We start from the raw sequence: 22,623 nt of genomic DNA, 5'->3' as shown, positions 1-22,623 counted from the left end.
ACAGAAGATGTGTCCAGAGGTTGTTGGTCATAAAATTAAGATTCTGAAGAGAATCATTTTTATGCAAACAAGCCAAAAGGACCCCTATGTTTCAATACAGTCAGTTTTAACAACATCTGGTTCTGTTCCTCAGTAAGAGCCCCGCGCGGGGTGCTGGGCAGGGACCCATCACTTTCACGGACAAGACCGCACGTGGCCTGAGACTCGGTGTCCCCCGGCCTCAGGGACAGGGGCCAGCCTTTCAGCTAAGGGCCGGCCCTCCTGGTGCAGAGGACACACGTCTGTCCTCAGGGCACAGAGGCTGAGAGCCCTGCTTTGGTTGAGTCAGGAGTTTTCAACACGACCTTGCCGTCTGGGGCTGGGTCCCTTGCTGGCCTGTGGGTGTCTGTCTGTAAGGCACTCAGCCGCCTCACCACGCCCACCACAACATGCCCGGTGCTCCAGCCAGCGGCCCCTGCCCCTGACACCATGATGACCACACATGGGCCCAGACAGGTCCCCAGGGGAACCACTGTCCCAGCTGAGGGTGGGCGAGCCAGACCCGTCAGGACCTTCTGACCCCTGGGACACGCAGACGGGGGCAGCACGGGAAAGGGACCCGCTCAGGCTCCGTGGGCCAGAGACAGGCAGGCCTGGGACTTCCATCGGAGCGATTAAGGAAGCCACCCGTCGCCCCTGGACCGACCGCCGTCACGGAAACAATTGTGTAGGGAGCAGCACCTACCGCCTGGTAACGCTGGTGACGTTGGAGTCTCGGTCGGGCTGTGCCAAACCCGAAGATTTATTTTAATGACATGGAACCGCAGTCCGTGCGTCTGTCCTCCCTCCCGTCCCCTTCCTGTCTACACCTCACTGTGCTGTACTCTCAGTGACAGATCACCCTCTGCTCTCGGGGGCCCGAGCCCGGGAGGGAGGAGAAGCTTGGGCGCCGGGCCCCGGCTAATCAGGGCTGCGTCACGCCCAGCCGGGTGCCTCCAGCTGCGTTACCGACGAAACGGCGGCCCCTTTCCGACCCGCAAGTGACTGGCTTAAATTGGGGGTGTCCTCCCGTGGCCCAGCAGCAGAGACCACCAGAGTCACAGGCTCCCCGGAAGGCGACTGCGTGACAGCAGCGCCAGGACAGGAGGCTGCCGTCAGCGCCGGCCCCCAGCGGTGGCCTCATGCGGCCGTGACTCCCGCTTTCTTTGGAGGTCACGGGACTGGGGGCTTGACCGGAACCCCGAGCGACTCTGCTGGGACACCGGGAGCCTTAGTAAAGGCAGGAGCGTGGCGTAAACACTGCGGCCGCCAGCAAAAGGCGGGATTTAAGGAAAACGAGAAGGCGGGGAAGCGGGCCTCACCCACGACCTTGAGCTCTGCACTGGCATAGATGAGCCCGTGTTTGTTCTCCGCGATGCACTGGAACATTCCGGAATCGGCCACCGTGAGGTTCGCGATGGTGAGGGCGCCGTTCTCCAGCTGAATCCTCTCCTGGGCGGAACGAGAACGTCTCGCACGCCCGCGCAGACCCCACCTTGGCGGGACAGTGGAAACCCCGGCCAGGGTTTCCTGCGCGCGGCCCGCCCCCATTTTCTCAGGCTGCCAGGCCGTCTGGCTGGAAACTGAAACTTCTCCTTGAAAGCGTGAGGCTGATTTTAACGTCACAGCCGCACACTGAGGTGCCATGTTGCAGCCGCTGAGGATCCCTTGCGGCCCACACGGTGGCTTTTAATCAGGATCCATCCGACCCGCTCACCACGGGAAAGGGTTATGCCCTTTTACAGAATCAGGCCGGTGAAAGGCATTACAAATACCAATGCTGAGCATCGGAACGGGTTCTGGGCAACACCCATTTACGTAGGGTTTCAGGGTGTCTGGAACATTCCGCATGGGAATGTGAAGGAACAGTGGTGACCCTGCACAGAATTTAAAGGGCAAAGGTCACAGGCCTGGGGAGGAGGGACTGAGAACACACATGCGCAGGTGACCGGGTGATGAGGTCAGTCACCCGCTCACCTGCAGGGGCCAGGCGAGGCGCCGCCCAGGGGGAGGGGAGCGACGTCTGCAGGGACCTGGGTGGCAGCTTCTCTAACTTCCAAACCAAGGAGGGGGTCAGCCGCTTCACAGGCTGAATTCATAACACTCCCCTTTCCCAGTGCGATGCGAGGTCCCCACCCCCTGCCCTAGCGACGGGTGGCACCCGGGGTGTCCGGCAGGAGCCTCTGGGCTCCCCCCGCCCCCGCCCTTCCCTGGGGGCACAGGGAGCCGCCTCACCTCCAGCTCCAGGGCCGCCCCATTCTTCAGCCAGCGGTAGGAGGGCCGGGGCTTGCCGCTGGCGGAGCACTCCCAGCGCACGGCGTCTTGCACGGCGGCCCGCACGTCCCTGATCGGCTGCACCCAGTGAGGCTTCGCTGCAAGGGGAAGAGGCTTCAGACCCCAGCCCACGAAAACGGGACCTGTTGTCCGTGTGCGTGGGCCTGGAGGCAGGGCTGCGGGCGACGGACCCGTGTGCCCGGGGTGATCAGCTGTCCCCTGTTCCACTACAGAGACTGGGGGATGTCACCAGACTGGAGGACAGATATGGCCTCTGTCCCTTCCTAAGCCAAACTCCCCCTGCTCTGTTTCCACATTCTGGGCACTCAGTGACCGTCTTCGGGCTCTGTCAGGAGACGGTAACGCAGGTACGTGGGACAGATTTCATTTCCAAGCGCAGCTTTGAATCGTGAGGTCGCCACTGATGACAACGTCCGTGAACAACAGCGGACGCCGGTCTGAAATCGTGCACTGGACCGTCACATCCCCAGAACAACTGCAGCCGAGGAAGAATGCTTCCTTCCGGTTAGAAGTAACGTTTAATTAAATACAGACCGTGAGCATCTCGTGAGCCTCTGTGCTAATGAGAACGTAAGCAGAGGAAATGGATCTATTGGTTCAATCTGAATCGTGAGGTTTTATTAAAAAGGGGTCACTGGTGGGCCTTAAATTACGGATGCAAATCAGTTGTATCAGGTGGACTTATCATTTTCACTTGGAAGATACTATTAGGAAAATTCTTTTTATGGATAACAGCACATACCGCCTGCAAGCGGCCGAGTGTTCAGCGGCTCAGCCGAGACCCCGCGCGGGCCTCAGCTGCTGCACCGGGAGGCGGGCATCTCACTGTTGACACGAGATGGGTGTGGGGAGCGAGGGGGGGTCGCGGTGGCACCCCACGTGGAGAGTCAGTGCATCTCGTTCTACTTAATTGCAACTGGGGGAAAACCCGCCTTTCCATTTCTATCTCATAAAATTGCTTTCTAGGAAAATGGAATTGAAATGAAAAGACATCTATGCAGCTTTTAGAGATATGGAACCTAAGTTTTACATTATTCCATTTTTTTAAGAAATAGATAAGGACTGGCCCACTCTGAAGGGTAGTTCAGTCCCACATCTCTTCTTCTGATGGAAACACAGTTTCTTCTTTCAGAAGCGACCGGCCCGGATGGGCGGGGACGGCTGGCAGACCTCACGCATGTGCCCGTGACGGACACGCGGTCTGGAGCGAGGCTCCCCGCTGTGTCCCCTCTCCCCTCTGTCCCCCAGCGAGAGGGTCGCCTGTCGGCCAAGCCAATCCCGGAGCTACAGCGGCCGTTCGCGGCGATGCACTTCGCCCGTCAGATGAGACCCACGCGTCCGACGAGACCATTTGTCGCAGGAAGTAGCAGGGCCGACAGGCAGCTGACCGCACGCACTGTCGTGAATCCCCTCGTTAACTTCCGAGGCGCAGATGCTGCGCGACAGACTGAAGCCACCGCGACCTCTGTCCTCAGCCGCGGGTGTCGCGCTGCCGCGCGGTGCCCCAATCTCCCCTCCTGGTTCCAAACGAACCCCAGTTCTCGTGAGGCCGCCCTCCCTGCCCCACCCCACGTCACCCATAAAATCCAGGAAAACCTGACCCTGCTCCCTGCTCCAGTCAGAACCTCTTAGGCGGGCCAAGGCCGGGGCCCTCGGAAGTGACGGCGTGCGTGGCGGTCAGCCCGGGGCCGGCGGCGCTGGAGGAGGGAAGGGGACGAGGACCCACGAGCTGTGCCTGTCATGAAGCCACCACGCAGAGAACGGGAAAAGACAGATGAAAACCCCAACGAAAACCACAGACCGGCTAAGCCAGGGCTGGATGCCAGCTCAGCCTTGGACTCCTCGTCCTGTCTCGTTTATTGCTGGTTTGGGGTCACTGTCCACGCGGCTGACACCCTCCCGGTGACACAGGGGACAGGGGCTGTCCTGCGCTCCTGGAACGGCCGCTCTTCACCCTGCTCCGGCAGAGGCTGCTGGGAAGGAAGCGCTAACCTAAGGCGGGAGGAAAGTGACTTGCTTTGGGGGGGGCCTGAGAGCTGGAGCCACGTGGGGGGCCCCCGGCCCGGCTCCGCATTGCCCACCACCACGGAGGCCCGGCACCGGGGTCGCTGCTGCTGGGGCTGTGCCTTCCAACCCGAGCCTCCGAGTGGTCCCTGACGGTCCGGACGTCTCACGTGACACTCTAGTGCCCCTCGGACTGGACCCGAGGTGGGGCACACACCTGGTTTTCCTCACGGGGTCAAATGAACCGCGTCGTTTTAACACGTGACTCTGCGAACTTTCTCCTCCCCGCGGGGTGCGTGCTGCTGCCCGGCTGGCACGGCGACCCGCTGCCATGGCCCGCGTCTAAGACAAATGGAACCTTCGCCGTCTCCCTTTACAAAGGGATCCGTTCTCCCTAGTTTCATAACGTGCCTGATGACTGCACTGCAAATGTGTATTCTCTGGCTTCTGTGTCCACGATCTCACAGTACATTTTGTAAAATCACCCACTGATGTTTTCTAAAATGTGCTTTCATCAAAACCTGGGATATTGTTAATAAAAGGTCGTTGCAAAAAAGTTCTGAATAGGAAGACAATCTAATTTTCCTACAAATGAACTCTAAATGGAGGTGACATTATCATCCTTCCCTTCCCCGAACTGAGCAGCCCAGCGAGTACATGTGATCACAACGCCCAGGCCGCTGAGTAAGCAGCCCCGTCGCGATTCGGGGACGGGCAGGGACAGCCGGGGAGCCGGGAACTGGCAGCTCCCTCCTGCTGAGCCCAGATCATGAACAACTCAACCCACACTTCCTGGAAGGGGCATCTCCCCTTGATAAGGTGAAACAGTGGTTCTCAGAAGAAAAAGTGAAATATTTCATTACCATGTGGATCGTTTTAAAATGCAAAGTAAGTGTGCCTCTAACAGCTGACCGCCATTCCTTTTCAACTCCTTTTAGGGTAGTTATCCTAACAAAACGCAGAACAGGGGACACTGGGCTCTGCTGTGTCTGGTCTAACTGCCACCGCAGTGGCGCACAGGGACAGCCCCCGGTGGGTGTGCAGGGACAACCATTGGCGGGCATGCGGGGACACCCACCGGCAAATACCCAGGGACACCCACTGATGGGTGCGTGGGGACACCCGCCGACAGGTGCATGGGGTCACCCCCCGGCAGGTGCGCAGGGACACCCATTGGCGGGCATGCGGGGACACCCACTGGCAGATACCCAGGGACACCCACTGATGGATGTGTGGGGACACCCGCCGGCAGGTGCATGGGGTCACCGCCCAGCGGACGTGCGGGGACACCCACCATAGTACGTGAGGCGCCCTCTGGCTACGTTTCTCCCCCGGGAGTTCTCAGCGACACACTCGTAGGAGCCTGCGTCCTCCTGCTGGAAGCTGGGGATCTCGAGGACCCCGCTGAACTTCTGCAGCCGGACTTTGCCGGGAAACGGCAGCCCGTCGCTTCTCCTCCACGTGATCTGGGGGATGGGGCTGCGAGGAAGAGGGTCACATTATTTGCTCTTGTAAAAAGTCTAGAGCGTTTTTGGCTCAACGAAGGAAAGTTTTGGTTTGGGTCGAGGAAAGGGCCCAGGTTTTCGTCAGCCACTCCCACGCAAGCCTGACACCAAGGCCGACCTCCTTCTGTTGACAGTTTAATAAGATAAACCCCGTGCTTTCTGGAGCTAATTCCTGATTCAGCATAAAAGATCCCAATACCCACTGTCCTGTCACAAGAAAAAGGAAGCTCACACAAATTTAGATTATGAAATTAGGCAGGCAGGAGCATTTTAAAATTTCAAACTAAATTATACACGTGCATGTCCCCTGCATTTTATTTTTCATTTGCTTCTTAAAAAAAAAAAAAAATAGAGCCTGCCAGCACCTGGCTTGACCTTGCGGAGCTGCCTGCCTCCTCAGCAGGAAGAAGGGGGAAAGATAACACTTACTTTCCGAGGGCAAAACACTCCAGCTTTACGGTGGAGCCTTTGGCGGATGGAAGAGTTTCTGGAAACTGAACTTCTATTTTCGGCTCATATTCCCCCATCACACCTGTAAAGCCACAAAGTTGACAGTTTCACCGTTCCCTTTGGGACGGTCCCCTTTTCCTCGCACATGCCTCTCTCTCACTGCCTTTTGAACGAGCTTCTCCTAATGATGTAAACGACCCACTTCCCACCATCAGACGCGTTGGGAAGCCGGGCGGACTCAGGCCAAATGCGCTATGTTAAAAACATCCTCAAATTCCAAGATTCACAAGTCACCGTTTACAGAGCAGTTCCGAGAAAATCGGCACATTTCTCACGTTACGTAAAACGGTGGCTCTGGCATTCTGCATCCCATTGGGACATGTGCAGTCCAACGGAAACACGCGATGCCTTGGACCCCCTCAAAGTGCCCTCGAGGGCAAGGATGGGGGCTTGGAGTTAACGCAAAGGCCCTGGCGGCGCACACACTGGCCTCAGACCTAGCAAACGGCTCTCTGCGGGCCATAAGCAGCGTGAAAACCGGGAAGGTCAAATGCAATCATTGCTGGCTGGGGAGCGGGCGCAGGTGACCAGGTGCGGCCGACGCAGCTCTGTGTGAGCGGATGGTTCCCGGGCTTTCAGACCTGCTTCCTCCGTGGCTCACGGGCTCCTCAAAGCAGCCACACGGGGCGAGGATGCACATTTCCCCAGCTTTCCGGAGGGATGACTGACAAGTAAATACCGTCTACACTTAGGCTGTACGGTGTGATTATTCTTGTGTCCAACGTGATCACTTAATACATGTACATGTTGGGAAATGATGCTCTCAATCAAGGTAGCACATGTAGCCCCTCACACAGACACCATTCCTAATTAATGTTTTTAAACTTCATTTTTATTTTAGAGAAAGGGAAAGGGAGAGAGAAAGAGCAGGAAAGACTGATGTGAGAGAGGAACACCAATTGGTTGCCTCTCCAACGCCCCAATTGGGGATCGAACCCACAGCCCCAACCCAGGCAGGTGCCCTGACGGGGAATCCAGCTGATGGTGACCTTTCGGTTTGTGGGACGACACCCAACCCACTGAGCCACACTGACCGGGTCATTTTTAATTAATTTTTTAAACATGTTTTGTGGTGAGAACACTGAAGATTTGCTCCCTTAGCAAATTTCAAGTGCACAGTGCGTATTGTTAACTAGAATCCCCGCGCTGGTGATGAAGACACATTGTTCAAACAGCGCAGACTTTCGTTACAAGGTAAGTTCTGGGCGTCCCGTGCCCAGGTGGTTCCCTTGTTTTCTTAGAAAGCCAAGTTTCAGCCTTTAGCAAAGCACCTCTAGCCGCCAGGGTCGGGAAGGACGGCTCGCTCCAGGCTCACGGGGCCCCGCGCCCTGTGTAACGGGCCAGCGTCTGGAAATGCTCCATCATTTGGGGGCCACGCGCCCTCGTTTTCATTCTGCACCGGCCCCTGCGTGGGGACTGGGTACCGGGACCTATGTTTGCAGGTTCAGTCCCTGCACTGGTGCTCGCTTCTGTCCCGGAACAAAGGGGGGGACAGCGCTTCGCGATGCGCCCCCGCGGCGCCCACCCGTCCCCGCGGCGCGCACGGACCCCGCGCCCGGACCCGCGCGCGGCCCCTACCGTCGGCTCGCAGCGTCAGCGGCGTCGGCGCGCCCAGCACACGGCCCGCGGCCACCGCGCTGGTCACCACGCAGGTGTAGTTCCCCACGTCCGACGGCTCCACCTTGGCGATGTACAGGTGGCCCGTCTCCTGCGAGACGAACCTGCGGCGATCCTCTTCCACGAACGACGGGTACTCGTTGAAGATCCACGCGTAGGTCAGCTCTGCCGGGTGGAGGGGGGGGCGGAGAGGAGGAAACGCCGCTGTCAGGGGGTGGCGCCCCCAGAACACTCGCGGCAACACGCGCGCCTTCGCTCCGAGGGGCCGCGAGCGCTTCTGCCGCGGGTCACGGAGAGGCCCGGTCACGGGGTCCTCTGTGCTGGAGGCAGCCTCGGGCGGGGACCCCGCTGTCCCCAACACTGCCGTGCCCCACGGCCGTGACCGCCCACCACGAGCGTCTCCGGACCCAGAGCGCCCGCCGTGCGCAGCGGCCTCGGGCCTCGGTTCTCAGGGGCTGCGCAGCCCGGCTCCCCGCTGCGCGCCGGGGAAGCCCCCTTCCCCGCCCTCCGTCCCCGCCCACGGGGGTCGCCCTGCGGCTCCAGAGCCCGCAATGCCTGGTTCCTCCGTCTCCCGCTTGTGCCTTAGAAACGCCCGCGGGGTCCTCGAAGCTGGTTCCAGCCTGAGGATCACCTGCTGCCCCGAGGGGCTCCCGCCCAGAGTGACTGCCGCTGCGCAGGGGGGGCGCCCGCCCAGCAACAGGTGACGTCACTGTTACCCTGCCTGCCCCGCCCCCAGCCAATTAGCAACACGAGTCACCCCAAAACACTCAACAGCTCTCCATCTACACGCATGGAGTTAATTAACAATAAGTTTATGCGACTAACTGGTCCCTAAAGTTAAGTCTGAGCGCTTCCTTGAACCTCAGGGTCCAAAGGACCGACCCTCTCGTGGGCCGCGCACGTGGCCCTCCTGTGGCCCCATTTTCTTCTACATGTGCATTAACCCCATTGCGTGGGTTCACTGATGCCTTTCGAAGGCAATTCGGAAAAGATGTCACCAAAGACACACTTCATGAACAGTAAGTTCCAAACTATATTCAAGGCCTAATTCCCACGGCTGTTTCGTACCAAGATTCAGAGCCTCGCGGTCGCCTGGGGAGACCCGGAGCCCGCCTTCCACACGCGACGCAGCGGTCACGAGGGGGCGCCCTTCTCTGCCCAGACCCGCCGCAGGGCGCGGGCTGCAGGCCGGGCGTCGGCGGTCCCCGGCACCGAGAGCGGCACGAAGCCACGCAGTTCCTGCGCTCCGGGTGAAGGGAAGCTCGCTGCGGGAAACCCCAGCCGGCTGCCGCCCTGTGACGGCGGGAACGGGGCCACACCTAGGAGTGGGATTCACCAGCCGCTCGGGGTGCGAGCTGGTCCCACCGCCTCCACTGCCTCCCACGGTTCCTGGGGATTTGATGACGAACCAGGCCCAGCAGATCAAGAATCCTCCCTCCAAGAAGAACCTGGACACATCCTGGCGCCGGCTCCCCGGCTCCCGGGGCAAGTAAGGGGCATGGCGTCCCCCTCCCCGCTTCCTCTGTCGGCTGTCTGTACAGAATCCAGGTTTGAAAGTGCGCCCTGGGGAACAGCGTCGGACCGCGGCACAAGCAGCGCTGTGCTCTCCGAAGAGCAGCCGGGGAGGAAAGGCCTGGACTCTCGGCCGTGCCGCCGAGAAGCTTCACGAGCCCCGGAGTGCGGGGCAGAGGATCATGTGACCAGCTCGGTGAGCTGGGGATGGGGGGCCTTCCTGGAGTGGGCCCCCCACTGGGGACGGCTGGGTGGCGAGTAAGTGTGGGCCAAGCCACAGGGAGTCCTCCTTATGGGGAGCACGTAAAATTAACACGGTGCCGTCTGAAGCTCTGAGAAGGAACCGGAGGTCCCCTCCCTCGCCTTCCCCGCAGGTGGAGAGATGCTGTGTCCCGTTCAGGGCCCTGCGTTTGCACGATGCCCATTTTGGCTGCACTGTGACAAATGCCACCCTGTGTCCCACAAGGGTCTCTGAGTACAACACAGGCTGATGGGAGGGTGAGGCCACACGGGAACCGAGTTCTCCTTTCTGCTTGCACTGCCGTCGGGCCCCGGGCAGGCGACTGCAGGAAGGCCCTGCTCAGGGGACGCTGGGGACACACAGACACAGGCAGAGCCCCGGAACCTTGTGTCACATCGAGCGGGAGGCCAGGGAAGCAGCAGCAGGACAGCCCTGGCTGCGGGGCGTGGAGGCGGGAGTGTCGTCCTGTGCTCCCTATGGCTGCGGGTCCCATCCCAGTCGGGCTCACGGGAGGCAGCCCAGCGACATCCCTCCTCCTGTCACCTTTCTCTAAAAAACCAGCACATACGTCCTTAGGCGAGGACCGAAAGAGGAAATCGCAAGACTGGGCTGCAGCATGCACACTATTGCCAAATAATGTCACGGAACGCATGACGGTTACGTGAGAAAAATGAGAAACACGTCCTTGAGTTTCGAGATTCACAGATTTCCATGAAGAACAAAGATCCCGGTACAGACACTAGGGGAGTCAGTCCCCGCTTCTGCAGAGTCTATGTGTTGACCCTGGGGACACGTCCCTCCTTCCTGGAACTGGGTCACCGTGGACGTCAGCACCCACACTGACCTCCTTCCAGCTGAAGTCAAATTTGGTCCCAAAAACCTGACCGAGTTCGTACTCAGCTATGATGAAATCTCGCACATCAGCCCCCACGACTTTGTTCTGTTTAGCTGACAGATTGATCCCGGCTCTGGGTTGTAAAAAACAGATTAAACGAAGTGGAGTTGTGAATGAGATGGGAAGAGCAAACGCTTAGTTGCTTCAGAAAAAGGACGTGAATTCGATTTGGAAAACTAGCTCCAGAGAGACGGAGGGCGGCCCCCAGACACTGCCGCTCCCGGAGCCCTGAACTGGCAGTTTAATTGGTCTAGTTTGGAATTATTTTACGTTCTCGGAGCCTCACACAAGTGGGTTTTTAAAGGCTGTAACCACACCTTAAGGGTCTCTCCACCTGCATCCCCTCAGACTGTTGGGTGAACGAGGCTTTAAACAATTAGCATGAACCCAAAGTCCTTGCAGAAGGGACCACCCACCCTCATGCAGGCAACAGGCTGAAGGACCTCAAGACACCTGCTGTCTGACCCACAGTGTGAAACCAGTTTGGAAATTTTGCCAACATGCTGTTTCCAGCTTTAGTGAAAAACCCAAAGATCTGCTTTCTCTGTAGCAATAACCATGGGACTTGAGCAGCCAGAGACCCTCTGGGTAATGCCCAAGTCTGATGGGTGGCTTTGGATAAAGGACCTATTGCTCTGGTGTAAGCTTCTTGATATGGAGTGCAAGCCGCACCTGTCCTTGGAGCCACACCTGTCCTCGGAGCCACACCTGTCCCCAACCTGTCCTCAGAGCCACACCTGTCCTCGGAGCCACACCTGTCCCCAACCTGTCCTCAGACCCGCACCTGTCCTCGGAGCCGCATCTGTCCTCGGAGCCACACCTGTCCTCAGAGCCACACTTGTCCCCAACCTGTCCTCAGAGCCACACCTGTCCTCAGAGCCGCATCTGTCCTTGGAGCCACACCTGTCCTCGGAGCCACACCTGTCCCCAACCTGTCCTCAGAGCCGCACCTGTCCTCAGAGCCGCATCTGTCCTCGGAGCCGCACCTGTCCTCAGAGCCACACCTGTCCCCAACCTGTCCTCAGAGCCACACCTGTCCTCAGACCCGCATCTGTCCTCGGAGCCGCACCTGTCCTCAGAGCCACACCTGTCCTCGGAGCCGCACCTGTCCTCGGAGCCGCACCTGTCCTCGGAGCCGCACCTGTCCTCAGAGCCACACCTGTCCTCGGAGCCGCACCTGTCCTCGGAGCCGCACCTGTCCTCAGAGACACACCTGTCCTCAGAGTCGCATCTGTCCTCGGAGCCGCACCTGTCCTCGGAGCCGCACCTGTCCTCAGAGCTGTGAGCCAGCGCCCGGCGTCTGGCTGGTTAGGAAACAACTCCTGCTGTCATTACAGGTGACCTGTCCCCAGCAGACCCACCTTGCCATGTCCTGGGGGCTCCGCGCCCACATGGATGATGGGAATTCCTTGTTTCTATTTCCTGCACGTCTGCTCGGTGGTGCCAACGGGAGCAGGCGGGGCGGGGGGGGGGGAGTATCAACAAATATCGACCCAAACACATTCCCGACAAGGTCCACAGCAATGCTCTTGATGTCCCTCTGCTCACTGCTGAGGCCACTGACATAGGGGCCGAGTTTACTGCAGTGAGACAGGCAGGAGTCACCTCCCGCACGTCAGCGGGTATCTGATAATAAACCGATGGGTACATAAAATGGATGGATGGATGGAAAGAAGACAGAACGTGAGGGAAGGAGGGGAGACGGGAGGGAGGGAGCCTCGGCCAACAGTTCTAACGCGAAGTGTCCACATTCGAGCGCTTTGGAGGAAGCCAGGATTTCCATCCCAGTTCCCATGCAAAGTGGGCGCCCAGCCGTTAGGAGGATTCACTGCAGCAAATGTTCTCCTTAGAGATCAAAACAGGTGGCCGTCATGCATGTTCAGAGGACTCAGAACACAGCCGTCCGGAGGCCACGGTCTGTGGGCGGATACCTCCGGGTCCCGTAAACGCCAGCGGTCCCACCGGCGTGGGCACACACCCCAAAGCAGTTGTACAGGGGGGACGCGCCAGCTGCCCAGTGTACGGACAGGAGTCCCTTGCTGTTTGCCGGCCGTGCCTGAGCTAAGATGTCGCTGATCAGATTAGTTTGGGGGGGACTCCTGGGGTGAGTCGTCATCACATCCAGTGACACCACGTAACAGTCTCGTGGCCGCGGGGAAAGATCTAGCACCTGGACCAGTCCTGCCAGAACATTCCTCCTCAGCGCCTTCTCTCCGGGTCCCCCCGGAGCCACCTGAGGTGACGTTTGTGGGTCACTCTTGGGGAAGGACGGGAAGAGATGTGGGCACAGAGGGAGTGGACCCCATGCCACCTGCTGCTGGTGGGACGGGCCTCGCCCCAGCTGCAGCTCGCAGGCAGGCTGGGGCCCCCCGTCTCCCATTCACACGCCTAAGGCCGTGCTGAGAAAGGGGCGGCGTGTCCCAGACCCGCGCGGAGAGCCCGCGGGGAAGGAGGCTGATGCGGTCTGCTCACAAAGCCCTGGGGGAGGCAGAGCCCATGGGCCACCTTCCGGCAAAATCGGCTCTGCTAACACAGATGCGCGGTGCTTTGCTGAGCCTTAGACTCCCTGACCCTGTCTGATGCCCTCCTGTCTAACTAACGTCTAATTAACGTCTAATTAGCGCGTATCAGGAAGGCCCCCGGCAACCTGTTTACAGAAGGGCGACTTTTCTGTGCGTTTGCATTTCTAACGGTAACCACGGCGCCTTGCTTTGCATGCTCCTGGGAACTGGATTAATAACTAAGCCACAGGTCATCCACGCCCGGTCCCCTCTGTCCTACCGCTTCCTCGTTTCCAGCCGATGTCCCTGAGACGCGAACCCCCAGCCTGGACACTGCGGAGACAGGCCAGCATCGGAGCTGGGAGAAAATGCCCCAGAGTGAGCGAGAGGCGGGACTCCTCTCACGCGACAGCCACCGTGTGGCTTAGGAGTGACAGGGATCCTAGGAAAACTCCCAGGTGCCACCAACCATGAGCCGTTTTCCTTCTCTGGCCTCAGACACGTGGCGGCCGCTCTCTGCACAGCAGCCCCGGTGCTGCCAGCGTCGCGGCAGGTCGGCCGGCTGTGTGACCCCCGCGGTTACCGCCCGGCGGGGCCTCGTGCAGGCTCTTCCCATGAGTGCCTCCCCCGTCAACGCGGGAAGGACAGTCCCAATTTTTATTCCACATAAACAGAAGGAAGTTAAAACTGTACTTCACCAAGAGGAGAGACTTTAACAGTTTTATAGGGGCCGTTCCAGAGCGAGGATTTGTAGCAGTATTTCAGTTTATACCAACGCAGCACAAAATCTGCAATTCCAACACCCCAATAAAAATGCTGTGAATACACACACACACCATTTTCATAAATATTCCACAAAAACCGAGAGAGAGAGAGAGAGAGAGAGAGAGAGGGAGAGAGGGGGAGAGAGAGAACGCACGCAGAAAGGCCGCAGGCACGTCCCGGCCTACAACTCCGTAACCAGCCACGGCGCGCAGCGGTGAAGCTCTGCCCGGCGCCGTTCGCTGACTCCCGTGGGCCTGAGCTCGCCCACCGCTGAGACCCTCCCTCCCACGGGAGCCGGCAGGCTGTGTCCACAAGCGTCTCTGGGGGGAGCCCGTCGGCAGAGCTCCTCACGCTCAGCCTCGCGGGCGGAGCCCGGCTGCGCAGGCCGTTACAGACCTGGTCCCAGCGCCCACGCCCTGCGAGGGGCCGACCCCGCAGCGCAGTCAGCAAAGTGGAGAGCAGCCGCCGCACGCCTTACCTGCGGAGTGGGGCGGGGGGCCGCAGAGCAGGACAACGCCCTGGCCTTCACGCACGGACACGGTGCTTCTCATCGTGGTTTTAAAGTTTTCAAGATCTGATGGGAAAACAGAACACGGAAGGTCAGAAAGAACAGGCAGTTGCCCTGGGTGCATAGAGACGCTCCTTTCTTGTGCGGGACGGCATTGGAAATCCCTTCCGAGGAACCTCGGGAGAACGCTTGTTTTGAGGAGGAAAATGAGATGTTGATTCCTTTGTGAAGGCTCCCAGGGACCCCGCAGCCCAGCCCGTGTCTCGGGGACACGGTGTCAGACACGGCACAGCCCCCCGCCGGGCCACGCACGCGCGGGGACTGAACACCGGACAGGAGGGGAAATGAAAGACCTTCGGCCCAACCCAGACGTAAACTGGGGCCCACATTTCACACAGGGCCTCCCCACATCCTGAAGACGTTTGGCTTCTCCGTGCCATGGAAGCCAACTATTCCTAACGTTTCTGCTACGATATTTAATCCTGAGCAGCACGAAGAGGCTTTATTTCACCTGTGACTAGGGCAGCTCTTCCTAAAAAGAGCTGAAAATATCCCAGTGCCGCCAGTCCCACGCTGTGGGGGTTCTGTGCACGGGGGTCGGGGGTCCCTGGGTTCGCTGGCAGGAACCAAGTGGGGACACTGAGTAAAACAGGTCCCACCCACACGCTCCGCCCTCCTTGCAGCTCTGACAAAAGGCGCTGTTTATGCTTTAATTGCCCAAAGAATGTCTTCAAGTGGTTAATGAGGCCTTCCAGGCAAACACGGTTTTGATCGCCAGAGGTGATTTTTAAAGCATTTAATTTCCCCCAATAACAGCCCAGGACAGCAAATCCGATTACACGCTCCAGCCTACGCTGCGGCGCGGAGCAAAGTCTCACGGTTTTACTCGGAACAAAGCTGAAGCCGGCGGGGAAAATGGAAGAGAAAAATCTACTTGTTCTCGAAAGTCTGAGTTTCTTTAAAAAAGGGACTTAGATCTTAGACTCAGATCTGCGTTGTGAACGAGCGCGCGGCAGCCACACTGTTGATCCGTAAGAAAAGACACCCCCGTTTCGTGGCTGCGGGGCGCCCACAGACACCCCCTCCGCGGCGCCGGGCGAAGGAGGCAGTGCATGCGCCTTAGGGTACAACTTGGGAAACTTCAGCTCTGCCTTGAAGAATCTGAGAGGCAAAGCGATGATCTTCGCATCGATCAAACTGCACACGGCAGACGCACGGACGGCCTCAGCGCCTGCAGCCGGGACACCAGGCGACCTGGGAGTGTTGCGTCAGCTCATTGTCACCGAAACGGCTTCCCACCGCCGGTCCCCAGCATGAGGGAGGCAGTTCTGTGACACCCAGACACACGTGACTATAAAAGGAGAAGGATAGTGCTCACGGGTGTATGTTTACCGGCGGGGACCCTACACAACGGATACAACATTTTTGCACCTGAAACGGGTGCCTAAACGGCCGCATTATCAGAACATCAAGGCTCCCGAAGTGAGAAGAGCCGCGCGGCCCGGCCGGCGTGTGCAGGGACCGGCCGGGAGGACAGCACCCCGCACGGGCCGGCGGGAACGTCATCAGCGGCCACTTCCCGACAGCCGGGCACGGGGGCTCCCTGCGGCTGCCTCTGCCCCAGCTCTTATCCCCGCGGAAGGGGGTCACCCCGCGTGTAGCTAGAACAGGCACAAGGGTAAGAGCTCTGAAACAAGAATTGCGTCTCCTCCCCCTGAAATAAGGATCTCTCCTGCCCGGGCACAGACGTGACCGCTGCGCGGTGCTGTCGCCACAGCACGTGAGGACGGAGCCTCCCCTGCGGGGCCCGGCGGGGCCAGTCCGGGGGCCGTGTGTGTCCCGGAGCAGTGTCGACAGGCCCAGCAAGGCGCCGGACCACCAGCGAGGTCTTCCCACGGCACAGCACCTCCTGAGTCCTCAGTTTACCTCGCCCAGGCCACCGCCGCCTCATCACCTGGGACTCTCGGCACAGAAGCGAGCGTCTGGTATCGCTTGAAACTGGCGAGTTAGAACGAGACCTGCGTTTCTGACAAGCTCACCAGCCGGAGCTGAGGCACGCCCGGCGATTTTGTGGTTCCCCATTAAGGCGCGGGGTGTTCGCCCCAGATTACGTATCTTAGAACCACCCCAGACTTTCTGGAACACACGGCTGCCCAATGTCATCGGCAGCCCAGGTGGAGGGGGGCGTGACTCACTGGCCGTGGCTGCTGGGATCCCACAGAGCTCAGCCCGTCGCCAGCGATGAAGGGCGCTCTGGCCACGGGCACACAGGAGAGGGAGGGACATCTGCCCTCACCGTGCCAAGTGCTCAGGGAAGAAACACGTGTCCCCAAGAGGCTTCGAAGGAGCAGAGCCGCCCAGTGGAGTAGAGGGTGGAGGGTGCGTGTGGGGGTGGGCAGGGTGCTCCTTCCATGCAGACAGAGCAACAAAGGAAAAGAACACGTTCAAGGCAACGAGATTTCCCCCCTTTCGGGGGGACACTGGGGACCAGAGGAATAAAAGCAGCGCGAGTACGTAATACACTTTAGGTCACCGGGACCTGTCCTCGAGGGCATACGTGTAACCGCATTCAGGCTGAGGTCGCACACGGCCCCGCCTGAGCGAGGTTTCAGTTAGAACAAGCTCCGCTGATTCAGGAGTCAAACTGAATAACAAGCAGTGACCGAATCTGTCTTTTTCTTTCCTCAACGATTCTCATAAGCTCTGGAATGACTCTGGACCCTACCCTTAGCCGGATTTTTTTTAAGGGTAAAGAACATCTACATAAACGGTAACATGACCAGCCACAGCCGCACAAACACACCGGCACCCTAACCCTAAGCCCCCAGGCTGGGTTGTGTTTGGCGCCCATCCACGCCCCCCAATGGCGCTGACTCTGCGTCCACGGACACGGGGACCTCGGCTTCGCCCGCACGGAAAACGCCGGCCCGAAGGCACACACTGTGCCACCTGGTCTGTAAGCGCGACGGTCTCCGCGCGGCTGGTCCGCTGACGTCACGATGAGCCTCATCGTCACCTCGACAGGGGAGAGGCTTTTCCAGCAAAACGGGTTCGCGGAGAGACGGGTCTGAGCTGAGGTGGCGGACGCGGGGAGCAGAGGAGCCGGGTTCAGGAAGCCCTGGGAGAGGAAGTCAGGTGACGGTCCTGTGTGCAGGTGCTGACTGAACAGCCAGGGGTCCCCCCAACCGTTCCCACGGGGTCTCCTCCCACATGAGTCTGACCCATGTGGTCTGAACGTTCTGGGGAGGCTTCTGCCTGCTGCCCCATCAGTCCTCTCGGGGCCGCGTTCACCAGGCCCCCGGCGCGCACAGAGGGCACACGGAGCCGCCAGGGAGGGTGCCGTGCTGGAGGGCCAGTGACAACGGGGTGGCACACACGCGTGGGCCTGGAGGTCAGGGCAGGGGGCTTGCAGAGCCCGCAGAGGCAGCTGTGTGGGGGGACGGCACCGCGGAGCCGCGGCCTCCTGGGGGATGACCCACAGTGACCCGCGGGGACGCAGCGGGTGGCTCCTTTCGGGGCCGGTCCCCGCGGTTAGAAGGAACACCTCCCTCCCTCCTCTGATCCTTCTCAAGGGTCTCCGTTTTTATCTGTGCTCGTCCTATTTCACACCAATTCCCGTCTGTGAGCCAAGTCAGGTCTTCTGAGCAGCCTTGACTGCGGACCATCAATATCTACCCACGACACAGTGGAATTAACGGCGTCTCTGCGGTTCCTCCCGGGCCTGCTCGGGGCCTCCATGGGCACGGCCGCCCCGCAGAGCCAGAGACAAGGACCGAAAACCACATTAATTACGTTCAGATGAGGTTCTGAGTCTTAAGTAAATCACACCATTGCAGTAAAGACTTTAGATCTGAATTATTTATGGACTTCTTCAGAGCCCTAATCTCCTTAATCATCCTGGCTCAATTAAGAAGAAAACCAGCCATCACTTTTAATAAAAGAATAGAAACCACTTGGTGTGTGATGATCAGCACGGAGCAAGCCTCAGTGAGGACCCCACCCCTGCCTGAGGATCCCGAGGGTGCGGGAGGGTCGGGGTGGGGGGTGACGCAGGCCACACACACTAAATGTCTGCCCACGGGGTGGCCTGCCCGATGGGCAGGAAACACCCCCACATCCTTTGTCCTTCGCTTAAGTGTAACTCTCGGTTCACTGAAGTCATGTCAAGTCTGACGTCAACCAAAGAGCTTCTGGGCATCACCTGTCTTCCTTCGGACATTCAGGAGCCCCGCTGACCCCTGCCTGAACCGGGAGCCCCAAACACTGCCCAGGACCCTCCCTTCGGGCAACCGTCTTGGAACACGGTCACCAAGCAGCAGTGTTTGACAACTCTGGCCTCATAAGGCAGTCTCCTCTAAAGAGCATGTGCAAGTCCACTTCGTATTTTTATAATAATGTGATACAACCACATGTCATCACGTAAGGATTTCGTAGCCGAGGCCCCCGCGTCAGCTCTGAAAGGCGCGCGGCTGCAGCGTGAACGGAGCGGGCCTCCAGGAACGGATGCCCCTGCCCTCACGACTTCGTGACGGCTCTGTCGCTGTTTGAAATACGTTTTAAACGGGCAGTTTTTGATACTCAGTTTAAAAAAGTCCTTAAATGTCCCAGTTACCAGACCTCAGAGGAAGTCCTGAGAAAGCCCTTGGAAAGCCACGTGACAGAAGTCTCCCCATCGCGGAGGAAGACCCGTGTCCCAGTGTTGTCCCCGAAGCAGAGTTCACGCAGGGAGAGGCCAGCACCAAGCCTGGGTGCTGTTTCCAGAAGCTGCTGGGAAGAACGCGGCCCACCTGCGGCCCCAGGCGTCGAACCACCGAGGTCGCGTTAAACGGTGGCTCCGGGGACCACCCCACAGGTCGGACGCGCCAGGGCTGAGCTGGGGCCCAGGGATGTACGTTTGCAGGAAGTTTCCAGGTGGCGCCGATGCCCGTGGTCTGAGGAACAGCCTCTGAGTCCTCTGGTCTGTGCTGTGGACACGTCTCAGCCGCGGGAAAGCAAGAGCCACGTGTCCCGGTACGAAATAAACTGCCACACGTGCCGAGAGGGAGCCCCCGGGCCCGGGCAGGAAGCCCCGACCCCCTGCAGGGGTGCCGAGTGCCGGCTGCCTGGACACCCAGGACTGGGCGGGGAGGAGCCCCCCCAGCACCGCGTGGAGAGCGTGTTCCGAATGAGGCTCCCGCCGCAGGAGGAAGAGCGGCCTGAGACCACGCGGTTTCAATGACGTGATTTACAAGCCCACGTTGTCTCCCTGCCAGGAGCGTCGCTTCGAAGGCCCTGCCGTGGCCAAATCCAGGGTCCTGGCTGCTGGCAGTGAGCGGGACAGACAGGAAAATGGTGTATTTCTTTTATTTTTTAAAAAGATTTTAGTTATTTATTTTTAGAGAGAGGGGAGGGGAGGGAGAGAGAGAGAGGGAGAGAAACATTGATGTGTGGTTGCCTCTCACACTCCCAACTGGGGACCTGGCAGCAACCCAGGCCTGTGCCCCAACCAGGAATCGAACCGGCGACCCTCTGGTTCCCAGGCCGGGCCGGGGCTTGGTCAGCTGAGCCACCCCAGCCAGGGCTGCATATCTTCCAGGGCAGAAAAGGTCTGTGCTGACATGTGCCTCACGTCAGCGCAGGGACAGCGGGACACGCGGCGAGAGGACCCGCTTTTGGTGACGTACGCGCCCTCCATGACCGGGGCCCGTGTGCGGGGACAGCACATGACAGCCACAGTTCTGGGGGCGGGAAGGAAACTGCATAAGACAGTTGGGTGGTCCCGCATTTTTTCAACAAGGAAGCCAATGACTGGCAGGAAGCTCCGCTGCAGCAAACCGGCATCTCCATTAAAACACACACACTTTCTCCACTTCCCTGGTTATGGCTGAAGCTACAGTTTTTCTGGCAGATGAACACGGCGTCCATGGCATCTAGCTGAGGCTTTAAAAGGCTCCTTTTATGTTGAAAGAACAAATTTCTAGGAGGATGCTTGCAGGGAAATGCAATCTATTTCCACCAACTATAAATAATTCTGAAGACCAAGAAATGCAAATCTTGTAAAATTTCTGCCACAGAGATGCTGAGAACATACATGTGAGTTTCCTTCTCCCTTCTGTGTGCTCCGTCCCTTGATCCGTGTGTCTGTCCACCCACCAATCAACACACCACCGGCTTCCTGAGCACAGCCGCTGTCGCCCCTGACACCAGCGAGGCGGTCCCTCTGCTCCGTCCTCCTCTGCCAAGGCTGCCTCCACGAGGTCAGCGCCGGTGCCCTTCCATGTAAACGTTAGGGTCAGTTTTCTTTAGTTATTTATTTATGTTACATTTTTCACGAAAAAGTAAAGGCACCACACAACATCACGTGAGTTTCGGGCAGACAGCGTAGTTATTCAACCTTTCCGTTCCTTACAAAGCGGTCACCGTGGTAAACCCAGGGCCCGTCGGACACCACACAGAGTTACCAGACTGCTGACTGTCCCCCCTAATCTGAGCATCACCTGAAAACCACACACACACACACACACACACACACACACACGATGCGATGAACCTCGCCAGGGTTTTGCATTAAAGCCGCCTGTCCATGCGGGAGGAACGGGCCCCTCTACTGTACTGAGTCTCCCAACTTAGGGACATTCCGTGCCTTCCAGGTCTTTAGGTCTTCTTCCACGACATCCGTTGGCATTATAACCTTTTCAGCACAAAGACGACACCGCTTTGATTTTCTTTGGAGCGACTTTAATTGTTAGTGTATTTGTGATATTAGTTTTGAGCTGTTCATTCGCTGGCATGTAAGGACGTGATTGTTCGGGTGCTGGACTCGTGTGCTCTGCGTGATCGCGCTGCACGCAGCCAGTTCCCGGGATCTTCGTAGCCTCCTTGGGAGCTTATACACTGTTTTATTTCTTACTTTCCAATATGTACACTTCCTCTCTCTTTTCCTGTCTTATTGCAGTGGCTCTGGTTTCCAGTCCTATGTTAAATAACAAGAGAACCGAGAACACACCTCCTCGTCTTACCTCTGACCTTGGGGGGAAGCCCTCGGTCTCACCGGTAAAATAGGAGGTTGGCTGTGGCTGGAGCTGCGGTTCCCCCGGCGGAAGTAATTGCTGCGGGTTTCTAACTTGGTGAGAGACCTCAGGTGCAGGAGTTGGAACTGCTAAGTAAATGCTTTTTCTGCGTCGGCCGACGTGATCGTACCTGCGCCTGGTGGGTGTGGTGTGTTGACAGCGGCTGATTTTGGTCCCTCCCCCACGCGAGGACACGGGAAGGGCAGCTCCCAAGAGGCCCTGCATCCGGCCCTGCTGGGTCGGACCCTGACGCCCGGCCCCCAGAGCTGTGAGGAGGGAGTTTCTGTTGCTAGAAGCCGTCTCCAGTTGGTGGCGTCTGCAATGGCAGCCCCGACGCACGCTTGGTCCACCGGCCTTCTTGTTTCACTGAGTTTCCCTCCCTCCTGCTCCTCCTTTTTTTTTAAGCCATTAACTAGTTGAAGAAACTCGGTCACTTGTGCTGTTGGAATGACTCCGAGGTGGTTTGGGTTCAGCGTGTCTCCGTGGTTCCTTTTCACGTGAACTTCTAGCCCTGAAATTGGTGGTTTGACCCAGAGGCTTCATGAGAACCGTCATCATTGACTCATCTGTTCTGGTTAAACCACGATTCGCGGGTGGCGCCCATATACGTCCCGTGGCGTCAAATCAAGAGGCCCATGATTCTGGACGTCCCTGGTGGGTGATGCTGACACGGACCCGTGGGCTCAGGGACGTGCGCGCTGTCTCCCAGCCTCGAGGCGCCACTCTCCAGTCACCCGGAATCTCCAGTAAAACGGCAGTTTCGCTTTTCACTCTCTTTGCAGCTAATCTGCAGCATGTTTTTGGAATCTTAAGTGATCAGATAATCACTGCGATGGCTTCACGAAAGAAAAAAAAGCCTGAGACAGGGCACAGTGGTGAGCAGGGAGGGGTATTTCAGTGTGGAGTGATTTCATAAGGGGTTGATTCTTTAATAAATATTTTCTGGTCAAAATCATTTTCTTTATTTTTGCCACTCAATTCTACTTCAAAACGACAAGGACTCAGATAATGACTTCTTCTAACGCAGAATAAACTGGGGGTTGGGGGGGCTGTGTTACATGTAAACCCGCAGATCTTTCCCGAGTTCACACGAACATTAAAATGCCCCAGAGAGCCCTCTCGTGTGGTTACAGTCGAAAAGAGAGGTGAGAACTGTCCCCTACGATGGATGAAGCTGGAACCCGCCGACGGCTGCCGAGACAG

The 22,623-nt window shown here is 58.4% G+C and overlaps 1 protein-coding gene across 1 annotated transcript in view; it reads right to left on the bottom strand.

The window, feature by feature from the left end:
* Positions 1–22,623, bottom strand: part of LOC150005548 (contactin-3-like) — an 81,992-nt gene that overhangs the window by 42,278 nt on the left and 17,091 nt on the right. The window contains exons 4-9 of the mRNA XM_090284973.1: positions 14,342–14,437; positions 7,911–8,114; positions 6,252–6,354; positions 5,612–5,796; positions 2,254–2,390; positions 1,341–1,470 (exon numbers count right to left, since the gene is read on the bottom strand). Of these exons, the coding sequence (XP_090141099.1) occupies positions 1,341–1,470; positions 2,254–2,390; positions 5,612–5,796; positions 6,252–6,354; positions 7,911–8,114; positions 14,342–14,437 (855 nt within the window). The remainder of the gene's footprint in view (positions 1–1,340; positions 1,471–2,253; positions 2,391–5,611; positions 5,797–6,251; positions 6,355–7,910; positions 8,115–14,341; positions 14,438–22,623) is intronic.

The sequence above is a fragment of the Furipterus horrens genome, unplaced genomic scaffold, assembly GCF_987537825.1.
Source record: "Furipterus horrens unplaced genomic scaffold, mFurHor1.1.pri manual_scaffold_7, whole genome shotgun sequence".
In the NCBI taxonomy this organism is placed as follows: domain Eukaryota; kingdom Metazoa; phylum Chordata; class Mammalia; order Chiroptera; family Furipteridae; genus Furipterus; species Furipterus horrens.
Note: the sequence above shows the minus strand (reverse complement) of the source record. Positions and strands in the feature narration are given on the sequence as shown.